This window comes from Nelumbo lutea, chromosome 5 (genome assembly GCF_056320005.1).
Source record: "Nelumbo lutea isolate HS-2025 chromosome 5, American lotus-T2T, whole genome shotgun sequence".
Lineage (NCBI taxonomy): Eukaryota > Viridiplantae > Streptophyta > Magnoliopsida > Proteales > Nelumbonaceae > Nelumbo > Nelumbo lutea.
The window spans coordinates 23,223,986-23,239,828 of record NC_142688.1 but is presented as its reverse complement, the minus strand read 5'-3'; the positions used below and the strand labels follow the sequence as shown (position 1 = coordinate 23,239,828).

The window sequence follows — 15,843 nt, the reverse complement described above, 5'->3', positions numbered from 1 at the left end:
CTATGCCACGTGTATGAAAGTTGGCAATGGATAGTCCTTGTTCAATGCTCCTATCAGAAAGATGGAAAGTAGTCATTTCTAGTCTTTTTGGACAACGGAGATAAAACAGGTCCTTATGTTTTGATCCAGTTAGGTTAGCCAATGGCATCTGGTAAGGGGAATTACGAAGGGTACGTTTGGCTTGTTAATAAGACACAGAGACAATGTTAAAACGAAAAATAGATCAAATCATTACCTCTTTCTAGAGGTTGGTAAATCCATTGTTGACTATATGGACTTGTATGCAAGTTCCAAGATATCTTTACTTGCAGATAAAACAGAATGGAAGATGTCAAAGCCTGGAGAACGATTTAGAAAATTTTGGCTGTTTTTCTACAGACCCATATTAAAGGGTTTTGGTAGATATAATATTTGGATGAGATTTCCTTCCTCGTTGGTGGATTGGGAATCTTACCGAACAGTGCTCCTTTGATTCTTTCAACTTTCTTTCTTTTTTGTATGCTGCAAGGTTTTATTACCTTTCTGCGTTCTTCAGAGGTTAAGATCTCTCCCCTTTTCTTGTGTTTGAGAAGGTTCTCTTTATTCTTCTCAACCGCACTAAAAATTAAAAAAGGCGCAGGCAGAGTACATTACATAGGATGAGCGACGAGGGATCGTTGTGTCTGTCCTTACTCTTCTGTTATACTACGAAGAGTTCCGGGTTTTTGTGGTGACTGGTGAGAAAGGTAAAGGACCCACATGCAAAATAGCCTCAAAAAAACTAAGAAAAAAACGTCCAAGTTCTCGAATAGATATGATGCCATTTGTTTTGATTTTTTCTGAGGAAGTTTGTGAAGGAAAACAATAAAAAGCCAGAAGTATTGGGCATTCACGCTTTTGACCTGGATTTGCGTAGAATTCAAGTATTCTTTCATTTCGTTTTATTGATATTGATTTCTCCTCGAATCTTCCTCTGTATTTATCTGCAAAAAAGAAGGGATTTTGGTTTTCTAGTTTCTTATTTTGTTGGTTCTTTTTTTTCCTTTTCTAAACGTTTTTGCCTTGATAGATTTTTCTCTGGATTCAAAGATAATGAATGGTATAACAAAGAATCTCCTTTGTGACTGTAAATGTTCCTGCTGACGACGCTTTCAAGCATATAGGGACCTTTTCTTGATCTGGGTCTCTCCTGGTTCCTCCATCTCTGCAGATTCTCAACCTATTACAGGTGAGTACGATTGCGTAACTTGAATTTTCTCCTTTTTATTGAGAGATAATTATATTCCGTTCCATTAATTTATCGGAGATGTCGAGCTGGAAGAATATTTCGCTTTTCAGAGGGTTTTTTTTCTTGTATCGATAGGAGAATGGGATATTTCCTACTGTTTTCGATTGTCCAAGAAATTTTATGACTCTCATTCGGTTGGGATTCAAGGGTGTTTAGAATCATAAGGAATTACATGTCTGGTGGATACGTTATTTGTTGTTTCTTTTCTTTGTTTTTATTTAATTATTTATGGGGGAATATCTGTTTGGATTGGATTTATACACCTTTTCTGTTTGCAATTGAAGGTCTGCATGTAATAATTTCAAACACTGATTGGTTTAACCATGGACTGATGTTCTGCATAACCTGTGTATAAATGTTACTCATCCACGCTACTTGATTAAACTGAATTCAATCATGCAAGATTTCTTGTTTTCATTGACTTCAGTTTATTGGATGTGTTGAGTCTGAACACCTACCACGTCAGGGTTAAGGCAGATGCTTAATCAAATTGAGCTGCGGCCTCAAAACCCTGCTTGGTTTTTCTTGCTTGTGACAAACTAATTAAATTTCTAGCTAACTTAATTGTTATGTTTGTGGTTCCCAATTTAATTGTTATGTTTGTGGTTCCCAATTTAGCATGGATATTACTGGTAACTTTCCCTTTTCACTTTAATTGAGATATGTCAAAAAGTGTTTAACCATGAACCTTTTGTAAGCGAAGAATTTTGTACAAGGAACATATATACTATTATGGTCATATTCTGGCGCTGCGAGAATTTGAATCAATAATTAGTGGCATATTCATGCAGTAGTAATTCTTATGCTTCATGTTCTATTTTCTGTTTTTGAACTTTGACAATTCTGAGGAATTTCATGTTCCATACTTGCAAAGGTTGAGGGCGTTGTGATACTTGTGTCATGTAATATTGATTTTGATGTTTTTCTTGATTTACTGACTCCCTGTGCCGGCAGAATATTTCTGGAACATGTGCCAGTAACATCTCACATTATGGGTTGGTTAAGCAAAATTTTCAAAGGTTCCAGCCAAAAAATCTCACAAGGGCAGTACCATGGAAAATACGAAGACGACAAGGTTTGGAATGAACCTTCTAATTTGGTAATTACTGTTGCTGCTGCTTATTGAGATCCTCTATTTTTCTTGTTGACCATGCCTCCTCTTTATCAAGTGGTGCTACAAAGTTGGAAATTTTTAACATTATTTAAGATAGGTAATGAAGGAAAGCATAAATAGATTTCTTCTCAGACTTATATTGTTGGTGCTTATTTTCTCTCATTATTTCATTTGGCGTCGATGAGATGTCAATTACGTTAGCTAATGCTCTTTAGCTTTTGTTTCTTTCTTTTTTTTTTCAACTTTTATTTTTTCTTCTGCTTACTGTCTTGGGGATCTTTAATGTAGGATGCATGGTCAGATTATGAGAATGAAGATATAGATCGTGCTATTGCACTTTCCCTTTCAGAAGAAGATCAAAAGGGGAAAAATGTGATTGGTGAGTAATGTTGTTGTTAGTTGGGATTGTGAATGCTTGTGGCACTTGGGATTGTGTGGTCTGCAAATCTCCTAAATTTCTTGTCATTTTAAGTATCAAAAAGTGATGCAACATGAAGCTGAATGAATGCCTTTACTATTAGTATACAATTACGAGTTTATGACTTCTCTCTCTCTCTCTCTGTCAAAAAAAAAAAAAAAGACTTCTCTCAGTAAAACCTCGGTTGATAGTATGGATTTATGTTAATAATCACAGGTTAGTTTTTGGTTTTTTAGTATGGGGAACTACCCACTAAAAATGATTTCCAATGCAACAAAAGAATGCAAGTAGTCATTTAGTCATGTTGATATTTTCATGGAAATTAAATTGATTGTAGAGGTAATACAAATTAAATGCACCATTAACCTGTGCATACTATATTTAACTGTTGATTGGTTTCATGTAGATGTTTGACTTGGTGGTATTCTTTATCCTCCTTGGTTCACTGAAAGGGTGCAGAAATACTAGTTATCAATTAATCATGCTGATACCATATAAAAACTGATTATTCAAGTGGTATCATAACCTAAGGTTCAATAATCTACCATTCTACATTGTAATGCACTAAACCATCCTTTTCATTTTATCCTTTGGCATGTGGGTGGAATGGGGGATCTGCTTCATTTGGAGCAGGTTCTAGTGGAGATTGCCTGAAAACTGGTGTTCCCTTCTCTCCCACACTCATCTTCCCCCAATTCTCTCTCTCTCCAACTGATATTTGATGATAAAGAATGCTTCTTTTTTTACATTTGTTGAGTGGGAGCAGGAAAAAAAAAACTATTGACTTGGTCAATGAAGTGGTTGAGTGTTTTTTTGGCATTTTTCATAGTTGTTGATGCATTCATGGATTGTTATGATCTACTTTGCAATGGTTTTAGTTTAATAAATTTTTATTGCTTTGTGGGAACTAAAATATATGCTACGGAATTTTATTTTATTGTGTTTCTTTTCTTAGATAATGAATCTCATTTGGAGGAAGATGAACAACTTGCTAGAGCTCTACAAGAAAGTTTGAGTGTTGAGTCTCCTCCTTGTTATGATAATGGAAATACGTATCCACCCATACCATTCCCTTTTGTGACAGGGTTCAGGTATTGTATTTGTTTTGTTAAATTTTGCTCCACTGTGCCCCTTTGTTTATTAAGAGTATTTACTACTTATAATACATTTTGAATAGTGTGATATTATCCTATCTTTTGTAGTTATTTGGTGAAATTATGTGTTGTACACAGGTGTTACTGAGTTGAGTGTTTGGTTTGTAACTAGCTTGCCTACCCACAGCACTAGCTATTCCTTTCATCTCCTAAACCTCTTCTTGGCTCTCATTTATTTTGGCATCTCTGTCTTTCGCTTTTCCGGAAAAAGAAGCCAAAAAGTTCTCTTTCAATGACCTATGAATATGGTGCTCCACTTAGTATTTGATATGCTGTCTGATTCATTTGGAATGTTAATATTCTTATTTTGTATCAACTGTGAAATGTATTCTAAAGATGTTAGTTTGGAATTAACTCTTGAATTGGTAATGTGACATTAATACATTAAGTGCTAGTTAAAGTACAATAAGTGCTCCATTTGCGGGTTGTCTCATAGATGGAGACACAAAAGATCTGTAGCAAGTCTCTGAAGCACAAACCTTCATCTAATTTTCTAATTACTAAAGTTCAGACTAATTCACAGGTGCCTTTTTATCATTTTGGTCTCATGGACCATTTATAGCTGGGTCCTTGCACAAAGCTATTTGGATAGACCATTTATAAACTGCACAAATAACATGATTGAAGCTTGGGATGACTCTAAGATATCCAAAGTTCCAAACACCTGCTGGAATTCACCAACATAAAAATCAGTAAGCATTAGATAATTCCTACACGCAGATACGAATGTAGAAATTGCTGCAAGAGATGGAGGTATGCTTGCAACAAACAAAGATGTGGATATGCATGGTCAATGCAATATCTTAGTACCATATTCTGATATTGTTTTCTTTTTCAAATTTTTAATGCTAACTATAATTTCTTGTATAATTTACATCATCTCAACTATAACAGAATATCTATATTGGAAAATTTAGTATCGAGACATTTGTTACAACTGGTGTTCTAAAAGCAAGAAGCACTACTAAGGCACAATAGCTCAATTAGTTCAAGCATCATGATAGATAGAAAAGTAGAAAATACAAAATGATAAATTTGCACTGGTTAAAGTTACATGGTTAGCAAAAGCAAGAAAAAAGAAAAACTTCAAGCTAAATATTACAAACTCCACAAATGTCAGTAAATTAATAATTTGAAGATGTTCTGCATGTACATCAGTGTTAGTATAAAAAAAGAACGCTCTTTTCCTGTCCCCAGTGCACCAAGCCCACACATCAAAGGCCTAGGCCTGCCTATTAATATTACACAAAGTGAGTTTTCTCTCGAGCAGTAGGAACAGTTAGATAAGTGAAGCGTCATATAGTGCATCCACAACCTAATGAAAAATTGTTGAAATCCTTTTAAGAGTTTCCATTTTCTTCCAAGTTTTATTACATTGGATGTTTCATTTGTTCCCCCTTGATGGACTTTATTTGTGCCTCCTGAAACTTGACCTTGGTTGAACTCTCTGTGTAGGATTTGTGCTGGTTGCAATACTGAGATTGGTCATGGACGATTTTTGAGTTGCATGGGTGCAGTTTGGCACCCAGAATGTTTCCGTTGCCATGCTTGTAATCTTCCAATTTCTGATTATGAGGTGGGAAGACCCATTCTGTTCCTAGAGCCATCTTAAAATCATAATTGGCTAAGGCCATTCCAATTATTATTAATTGACACTTTTTGGTTAATCTGTTTCCCCTTAATACAATGAAAATGCCTTGGGATTTTCATAACATTGACTAATTTCGCATTAATATTCTTCTGTAGTTTTCCATGTCTGGGAATTACCCTTATCATAAATCTTGCTACAAGGAGCACTATCACCCAAAATGTGATGTGTGCAAGAACTTTGTAAGTATTTGAAATATGACTGATTGATGAGCTACTCTTCTTGAGTTTCCATATATATTGATGAGTATTTCTTTTCCATATTGCCAAAAATGTATAAAGGCTGCATTTGTTTCCATATGGAGAGATGAAAGATTAATGGAAATACCTCAGATTAGAAATATATTATACAGTTACTGTTATTTGCCGTGTAGCTTCTTCAGCATAAAGAAAATATCTTGGGAAAGGGAAAAATACCATGATGTATATTCCTGATAGTTAAGTCCTGGGATGCTATATAAAAAAAAAGGATCATTACCTAATGTTGGTCCTGGCTACCCAGGTCCGTGGGAGTAGATTGGATGGACCTAACCTTTGGCATTTTCTTACATGAAGTGGCTGCTCTGAGACTCAAATCTGCATTCTTGTGCTTGTCAGAGTATCTGATGCTAAATGAATTTCTTATAAACTTTGGTAGAGCTTGGATACAATGGTATCCTAATTATGCAAATTAGTGGGAGAACTATTGTGCCAAAGCTGGAGCTCTGAGAACAATTTGTTTTGAAGCAATAGTCAATTGTAGTATGGAGTTCTTTACTCCGGTATCTAGTTTTTTCTTCTGCTTCTAATGTGTCCCAATTTTTTGCTGGTATGTTTTGGTTGGAGTTTATCATGAATGTCTGAATTCATAACAAGTGAACATTCAATGACTTGTAACCTGGTTACCACTAGATAAATGAATGTGAGGTACAAGAATTCCTGGTTTTCCAATTCATGCATATTCTATGATGTTGGTAATGATCAGAAGTTACATTAAGGACCTATTTAGTCATATAATGGTTTACAATGCATATTATAAGCAGGTAGTAGGTTTAACCTTTCATTTATATCAATAGGGAATCAGTACATTTGTGATCCCTTAGGAAGATAATCCAGTATTGCTATCATTCTCTTGCAACATCATTTACTTTCCTACCTTTCTATTTCACAACTTAATCAATCTTAGGAATACAAAATAATTGAAAATCCGTATGTTCTATCTGTTGTTTGAAATTTTGAATATAAAAGGACCTCAAAGGGTAACTTATTTCTGCTAACCAATGAGATAGCCTGCATCCTTTGTCATGGCAAAGTGGCAGATGTTCCTTGATCATATAATTATGAATTTTGTATATAAAGTCAAGGTGTAACAAATGGGTGTAACTCATTCTTCAGTAGCAATATGGTCTTCAAAACAACCATTAGATGGTTCTTGGTATAATAGCAGGTGGGTGGCATCATCATAGGATGAACTAGTTTTATATGGCTAGATCTTCATTTTTTATGAATCAGATATCATGAGAAGGTCATGTGCATCCTACTGTGAAACAGCTTGCCTTAAAACATGTCATCTCTCCCCATTACAGATAGTTGAACTGTTGGAGAATGCCAATTGAGTTTCTACTTCTAGCAATGCAGGTGCCCCCAGAACAATGAGTTTGTTGCATTGTAATATCTGGAGTCTAGGTCCTCTAGATCATTGACCACAGTAAGTACTCTTCTCTATTATAGAACAATTCATTCCCAGAGGTGTTAAAGTCTCTATTTACTTCAATAGCCTCCTTTTTTTAGCACCTAAAAGGGCCTTGTTTCTTCTTTCTTGAAATCAAAAGGCAAGAATACATTTGCTTTAACTAATTCAAGTTGAGGGTGGGCCTTGGCATGACACTTGGGTTGCTCCATTGCAAGTTGCAACCTGGGTGACCAGGGTTCAAATCTTGGAAACAGCCTCTCTGTATGTGCAGGGGTAAGGTTGTGTACATCTGTCCCTCCCCAAAACCCGCATTGGCAGGAGCCTCAACCCTCATGCACTGGGCTGATTCAAGTTGAGTCCATGACTATAATGGTATAACCAAAGCCATTCCAACCAGGTCCAAGTTGGGTCCGTAAAAGGTAAGTTGAAGCCATTGACCAGAGGATTTTAATCTACTTTTAGGAGAGAAATATGAACTTATACCTTCATTTTTCACCTCCAAGATATTAGAAAGATACAGTAACCAGAAGGAATAGAAGGGGATACTCTTCCAAGGTGGGTGATCCTCAAGATTAGAGCTTGTAGATAACATGGATTGTAGACCTTCCTGTTTCAGCTTCTTTGGATTGTTGGATGGATTTGATGTTTCTTCTTTTCTGATTGTTACACTCTTTAACGGGCAATGCCTTTAGGAATAGCAATTTTTCAGCTACTTTGTTTGAAATTTATTGACTTACAGCTATTGAAGCCACGAGTGTTCCTTGGAAACCACATATTAAGAAAGGAAAAGAAAATGTAGTATTGAGTTTATCCCTTCTGATATTTTGTACTTAGCCATGTGGTTGGATCTTTCTTACAGATTCCAACAAATGATGTTGGTCTGATTGAATATAGGGCACATCCTTTCTGGATGCAAAAGTATTGCCCCTCACATGAGTTTGATGGAACACCTCGCTGTTGTAGCTGCGAACGGATGGAGGTTAGGCTTTCTTTATCTTTGAAAGGAAGCATTCTTCAACCTGCCAATAAACAAATTTGATGACCGTTCCCATCTAACTCAAAATCTTCATCATTATCTACAGCCAAGGGACACAAGATATGTATCCCTGGATGATGGTCGAAAGCTCTGTCTGGAGTGTCTTGACTCAGCAATCATGGACACTAGTGAATGCCAACCCCTTTACCTTGACATACAAGAATTTTATGAGGGTTTAAATATGCAAGTGAAGCAGCAAATTCCGTTACTCCTTGTCGAGAGGCAAGCACTTAATGAGGCTATGGAGGGAGAAAAGAACGTAAGCAGGGATTTATTTCAGCCATCATGTGCATTTAATAAAGAATTTCATTCCATTATTTTGTTGATAATTTATTTTTGCTTTCTTTGATCTCTCTCTGTTGTGAACAGGGCCATCATCATATGCCTGAGACGAGAGGACTTTGCTTGTCAGAAGAACAGACCGTCAGCACTGTAAGGACTTGCCATATAGTTATTACTTGTTAACATCAGAAGGATTTTCTGTTTCAAAACATGTTTAATGGTGCACTGATTATACTAGTTTTCCTGAATATACTAGATCTTGAGGAGACCAAGAATCGGGGCAGGAAACCGAATCATTGAAATGATTACAGAGCCATATAGGTTAACCCGTCGATGTGAAGTAACAGCCATTCTTGTTTTGTATGGCCTTCCTAGGTATTGTTCCTCTTTCTTTTCCAAGTTTTACTTTGGTGTAGAATCAGTTCTTACAGAAGTTGTACTTTGGTAAAGATTCTTTTTTGTTTGAGCAAGAATATATTTGCATGCAGATTGCTGACTGGGTCAATCCTGGCACATGAGATGATGCATGCATGGCTGCGGCTAAATGGTGCGCCCTCAAATGCCAAGACCGTCTTGAGTATTTGAATTTGGTTCTTGATTAGGTAATACTTGAATACTTGAGATGCTAAAATTGGGTTGTATTTGTCAGGCTACCGCACACTTAGTCAAGATGTGGAAGAAGGTATTTGCCAGGTGCTGGCACATATGTGGCTGGATTCAGAGATCATGTCAGGTATTGGTAGTAACGTTGCTTCAACTTCATCTTCATCAGCGTCATCTTCTTCCACATCATCAAAGAAGGGTACACGCTCTCAATTTGAGAGGAAGCTTGGAGAGTATTTTAAGCACCAGATTGAATCAGATACTTCACCAGCATATGGAGATGGTTTCAGAGCTGGTAACGAGGCAGTGCTCAAGTATGGCCTCCGGAGGACACTTGATCATATTCGGATGACAGGGAGCTTTCCCTACTGAAACTTAGAGCCCTGATTCCACTATTGTTTTCTAATCAATTTACAAGGCAAAACTTGGCCCTATCATATTAGAGTCTAGGGCCAAGAATCAATTTTCATGAGAAAAGTGATCAACAAAATTCTGTCTTCTACATCTTTTTCCCATTATTCTCTCTTGGTCTCTCCTATTTGTGGCACCATTAACTCGTCATTGGCATACCACTTTGTCTACCAAAGAAAGAAAATGTAACACAATTTAGTTTTTAATAAATTAGATTATCTACCTCGTGTCTTGTCCCTAAACTTAAAACAGTAGTTTAAGGTAGATAAGTCCTATTTCCAACTCTTTCCTCACTCATAGAAGGGGCGGTTAAGTCCAACTGCTACAGCCATGCATCAGAAATTCTATTAGACCACCATCGAGTGCACTGTGTTACGCCTTTTGGGAATTCCTTGACGGTCCAATAAGTAGAATCAAGATGACTTTCTCTCAACTCTCAAGCCATAAAAAATGCAGCCAACTAATCCGCTTCTTCCATTACTCTGCCACCAATCGGGCCGTGGGTCGTTCAAGCCCACAGAAAAGGAGCTCACTCTTGCTCTCTTGGCCTGCTCAAGAGCGGCATCGGTTGCCGTTTTCTGGATCAATGGCACCACATCAGTGCCACATGGGAAAAAATGGTGCTCCAGGAAACGGGTATTTGTTTGAAACCGTTTTTTCATAAAAAAAACAGTGCTCCAAGTCACGCCTCGGAAATCGGGAAGCCATGGGAGCAACGTCAAACTTGGCGTTTCCTGGAGCCACACTTCGTTGCTGCCAACAGGGCAGTGATATGACACTGAATAATGGGTACTAGTGCTGAAAACATTTCCTGAAGCAATGGTACCAAATAGAAAAAGTTGTTATTATAGGAAACATCCTACCTGGCAGCAACAATTCCAAACAAAAATAAAGGCAAAAACAGTGTTCCAAGCCACAAATCAGCAGCTGTAACCTGGTAGGTTGTAGTTTTATGGTGGGGTTCAGCCTTGTGGTAAGATGTGTGGTGGCAGATCAGGGTGTTGGATGATGTTTTGTTGGCAGGAGATCCCATCTATTACCAACTAAAAATGTCCCAACACCCTTCTAACATCATCTGCCACTGCACAGTAGGGGTGTTAATGGACCGGTTTTCGATTGGACCCTATTCAAACCAAATCAAAATCAAATTGGACGGACCAACAAGACATTGAATTGGACCAATCCAGACTTAATGGTCAAAAGTATTTATTGGTATATTCTGAACTTATATTGGATTTAATCAATATCTGGTCCATTGATAGAAAATAAGAATATAGGTATCAATGGACCAGGTTTAGATTAGAATTAATCTAAATTAAAACAAATTTGAATAGATTGGACATTCGAGACATTGAATTAGACCGGTCCAAAATGGTCCAAAATATTTATTGGATTGGATTGGACCTGTTCCATTTGTAATGGACTCACATTGGATTGGATCGGATTGGACCAAATCCAATCCAACTGACACCCTTACTGTACATTGTTGCAGCTTATGATGGATCACAGTCTCATGATAAGATGTACGATGTAAGATCATGTTGATAGGGCGTTGGAAGATGTTTTATTGGCAGGAGATCCTAGTTTCCTTCTAAACGCCTCAATATCCCTGCCATCAATAGCCCTGGACTAGATACCCTTGCCATCAATATCTCCCCAGTCCCCGCTATGGCTCCTAACAGCACTTGTCAGTTTGCATTTTTTGGATGTAAATTCAAAATTGGCATCACAATTCATTTCAATCCAGCCTTTGGAGGAGTTGTCTATTAATCAGTCCTGCTTGTAGCCCGGGGTGATCTCCGGGCTTGAGACACTGATGTTCAAGTCAGTAAAGGGCCGAGCTTAGGGTTTTAAGTCAGGCCAAGTTAGGTCGAGTTGAGGCCAATTCTAAATTCTAAATCCCCAATCCTAACCTTAACACTAATTCAATCCGACCTTCAACCTGATCTACCCAATTCTAACCCTAATTAAATTCATTCAACCCTAACCTAATCCAACCCAACCCAAAGTCAATTTCGAGTTGGGCTGGCTTGGGTTGGGCCCAACCCAACCTTCTTTCCATGCCTTAAAATTTCATAAAACTATTTAATCTCAAATCTTAACTCAATTTTCACTATATATATTAATCCTATGTTTTATTAGTTTTTGTTTGTTGATGTTTTTATTGGTTCTTTTAATATAAAATTCGGAAAAATAAGTGTTTGAAATGACTATAATTTATTATGAGTTATGACTTATGATAGATTATGCGTGGCAAACATTAGAGAGGAGATAAAGAATAAAATATTTAAAAAACATAAAATATGTTATTATTTATTAAGGTTTTAGTCTTTTCATTTGGGATTAAGTGAAGTGATTATCTTAAAAAAAAGATATGATAGTATGTAGTGAGGGCTATACAACTATCATACATCTAAATAAATCAATGTATGATGTGTGTGCATATATATATATAATATACTATAGAATCGGGTTCAAGTTGAAACGGATTGTCCAAGAGGTCAACCCTAATCCAACCTAAAATAAAGATGGCTTCATGAATTTCAATCCTAACCCTAACCCGATCCGACCCAACCTTTTTGGGTTAGGTTTGGGCCAGAAGCCTTAACCGAACTATTTGATGTGAAATAAAAGGCAGTAAATGCTGCTTAATCACTAAGTTTTAGAATTTACCTAAGATTGGAGATAGTCATGCTAGCCAACATGTGGTGGTGATACACCTAATGATTTGTGGAAGACATTTTTGGGACTTGCATGCCATGTCCAGGTGTGTGGAGGAAGCCCAGAGCCCACCAACTAACAGAGTGGGCAAATGGGATGCTTGCTCCGCCAGGTGGGTTGTCATCATGCACACGTGTTTCAGCTTGGGTGTATTTCTTCTAATGCTAACTCAGCTCGAGAAGATGTGTTTCTCTACTTAGCTTAGCTCATGTGTCAGGCTGGCCTTCGTCAATCACCGTTGAGGTATCTCGGACGGGGAAGTTGCTAAAAATGTCCAAGGTGTTTACTAATTTGCTGAGATCGCCACGCGTACGATCTTACTGGAGGTCAATTCTATCCTCATCAACTTGTAGGGGGACTATCTCATGGAATAGCCACAAGGCCAACCACACCACCTCGATTGGTTACCGGTTAATCTAATTAAAGGTCAGATAACTCAGATCATAGTCGTATGCCTTCCAAATTATACAGCAAACGAGTGTCCGGAGGATTATTAGCCACAGTTGCTACTCGACCGGGGCCAACACTCTACAAACTGTGAGTTGATCCAGCTGCCCCCATCATTCACTTGTGTGTAAGGGTGTCAATGGACAGGCTTTGATCGGATTGTATGGATTAATAAGACATATTGAATTGGATCAATTTAGCTTAATCGTTTAAAGTATTTATTGGATTGGATTGGATTGGATTTAGTTCATTCATAATGAATTTATATTGGGGTTGGAACCAATCTAAATTGAAATTAATTTAAATAAATTGGATGGTCTATACATTAAATTGGACCAATCTAAAATGGTTTAAAATATTCATTGGATTGGATTGGACGTGGTCCATTTGTAATAGACTCACATTTGACTGAATCGGATTGGACCAAAATCCAGTCCAATTGACACTTCTACTTGCATGTTCCCTGCAATGCCCATGCCCAACCATACTCTACCAACATAGTGACATCCCAGACTGCGTCCGAATTGTTAGTTGGATTTTCACCATCTGTTGTTTGCATATGAATTGTTAAATTTATAATAACACGTATTTGTGTATGAAGTGCCAAATAGGATTATAAATTTGTAATAGAATGTTTTTTTACGGTAAATTGCTGAAACCTTTCCTAAAGTTTTTGTCTATTGTTGAAGTCTCCCTTGAAGTTTGATAATTGTAATCATTTCTCCTAAACTTTTTTGATACAATTGAAGATAAACCCCCTCTATTAGAATCTTCTAAAAGAGGCACAAAATGCCTAAATACCCATGTAATTACTACTGAGGCTGGTTTCTACATAAAAAACAATACAATTTTATAAACAACAAAAAATAGAGAATTTAAAGTTGCGGCTTTACCTTTGAATAATTGATATGAAGGGAAAATTTGGAAAATAAATCAATTTCATAAAAGAGATTAAAAGGGTTTGGGCTAGTAAATCATATGGGGAGTAAATTTGGAAACTAAACATTTTTTCACAAAAATAACTGCATTGATATTTTGGACATTTCCATGCTTCTTTTTAGAAGATTCTATCAAAAGGAATCTATATGCAACTATGTAAAAAAAGGGAAGGTGATTATAATTACCATACTTGAAATGAGGTTTTAGTAGCAACCAAAGCTTCGGAGGAGGTTTAGGAGGTTTTAATAATTTACCCTTTTTTTATGACAAACTGCAAGTGCAAAATGAATTCATTTCAATTTAATTTTTCATAGCATTTGAACTTTTTAAGACAGTTTCATTCAACTTTGGTTGTATCTATTAAATTAAAAGTGATGGCCTGATGGGAAACAAAGTTATCGCCATAAACAGGGATGAGAAAAAATCTTTCCCATTTTATGGCGAAACCGATGCAAATTAGGGCTGTCAAATGTCAATGAGTGAGATCTGGGACAGGTCAGGCTCCAATATTTAAAGAACAATGGAATTAAATCCCTTTGTATTTCAGAGTTTTAATCAAACTGTTTGAAATGGATTTGATTCTATTCTATTGTTAATAGAAAGAGTGGAGTGAGATTGAGATCATTTTATAATATAATAAAGATGCCCTCATCATAAGAGCTATGAGATTGAGATGCCCTCCGTTTAACATTAATGGATATATTGGCTGTGTTTGATTTCGGCTTGAAAAACATCAATGTAAATGTCAATCGATGAAAATTTAGGGAGAAGTACACTGCAGAGCAATGCAGAATTCTAAAATCACAGCCTCACATATTCTATTAGTAGTCTCCTATAAACCGATAATAGGGTTAAAGAATTTTGAGCCGGGCTGATCCATTCACCCAATTTTGAATGGACCATTTGAACTTTTTATATGATAACTAAAAAAACGGATTGGATGTAGAATTTTACACCAGTCCAAATTTACATTGGGAAAAAATGCATGTAAATGCAAACCGATAATAGAATTTTACGTTAATTTGCATTTACACTGAAAACAAACGCAGATAAATAATAGGGTTTGGTAACTTGGGTCAGTTAAAATGTCAGATTTGGATTATAGTTGATAAGGGCAATTTTTGGGCCCTAATATCAATAAAAATAATTCTTTTAATATAATTTTTAAAATATATATATTTTTTAAAAATATATCAAATAAGGGTAAAAATACTGTTCATCTTCTTCATCTGGCTCTTTCCCATCTTGCCATGGGGCTAATTGCCCCTCGACTCCTCTCCAAATCCAGTGCTCCTCACCCAGCTCCTTCGCCAAGCCTTCCCACTTTTCACCTCCCTCACCCTCTATGCACGTATGCCTTCCACTCTCCTCCTCCTTTCCCTTCAGTGGCCCTCACTCCGTCACGTCAAGCTCCTTCACTGGCATCAACGCTCTAGTATCATCCTTCCCAGATCCGATTTCCTTCCTCTGCTAGAGCATTGTGCTACCCTCACCTCTCTCAATCTCTCCCACTTCTACTGCTAGACCAGAGACCTCCCCCGCCCTCCATGTTCATCCTTCCATCGCCACTTCCTTCTCATGCTTCAATCTTCTCACCCTCTCCTCCGAGGGGTTCAATTCGCAAGAACTTCTTGCCATCACCGGTGCCATCACCCTCAATGACCGCCATCCACCAGTGCCGCTGCCGCCACTCTGCCCACCTCCGACAACGCCAATCTGATGAAGAAGAAGGTTGAAATGGTGAAATCTACTAGGATCTCAACATAGCCAGGTTCATCGCCTCCAACCCCAAACCCCAATCTGGGTTCTGCATCGCCGTCATCGTTGACGATGTGATGACCCTTCTTGTCAGCGATTCTCAGAGGGAATCATACAACAAAACCAAAACAGGGAAGCCCAACCAGGTGTTGTTGGCGATTGTAGTGTGAGTGGCAACGAACCCAAGCTTTGTTTTAGTGTCGATTGGAAAAGGGTATTATAGATTAAGTGATTGAAGTGGAAGTTCAGGGGAAACGAGAGGATTGAAGTGGACGGAGTCTTGATTCAGGTGTCTTGGAACGTGTATACTGGTTGAGAGAAATTTATTCAGTGGTCTGGAGATGAAGAAGATGAACAGTGTTTTTACCTTTATT

The 15,843-nt window shown here is 37.3% G+C and overlaps 1 protein-coding gene across 4 annotated transcripts; it reads left to right on the top strand.

Moving 5' to 3' along the window:
* The first annotated feature begins 1,067 nt into the window (after nucleotides 1–1,067).
* Nucleotides 1,068–9,826, top strand: LOC148850991 (protein DA1-related 1-like). 4 transcript variants are annotated; one of them, XM_088945067.1, is made up of 12 exons: nucleotides 1,068–1,208; nucleotides 2,219–2,342; nucleotides 2,670–2,760; nucleotides 3,755–3,890; nucleotides 5,409–5,529; nucleotides 5,700–5,783; nucleotides 8,132–8,251; nucleotides 8,355–8,567; nucleotides 8,678–8,740; nucleotides 8,847–8,965; nucleotides 9,079–9,137; nucleotides 9,240–9,826. In XM_088945067.1, exons 2-12 carry the CDS (start codon nucleotides 2,259–2,261, stop codon nucleotides 9,563–9,565), a joined length of 1,416 nt encoding a protein of 471 aa, XP_088801193.1. In that variant the 5' UTR covers nucleotides 1,068–1,208; nucleotides 2,219–2,258; the 3' UTR covers nucleotides 9,566–9,826. The 4 variants fall into 4 exon arrangements, with proteins under 4 accessions (XP_088801193.1, XP_088801192.1, XP_088801195.1 ...); XM_088945066.1 differs by having other exon boundaries at nucleotides 2,219–2,366; XM_088945069.1 differs by lacking the exon at nucleotides 5,700–5,783.
* Nucleotides 9,827–15,843: the final 6,017 nt, after the last annotated feature.

Bases quoted from the DNA above. Each gene is read 5' to 3' on its own strand.
- LOC148850991 (XM_088945066.1), top strand. From the start codon at position 2,259: ATGGGTTGGTTAAGCAAAATTTTCAAAGGTTCCAGCCAAAAAATCTCA. The intron at 5,530-5,699 runs GTGGGAAGACCC...ATTCTTCTGTAG, and splicing joins TTCCAATTTCTGATTATGAG to TTTTCCATGTCTGGGAATTA. The intron at 8,252-8,354 runs GTTAGGCTTTCT...CATTATCTACAG, and splicing joins GTAGCTGCGAACGGATGGAG to CCAAGGGACACAAGATATGT.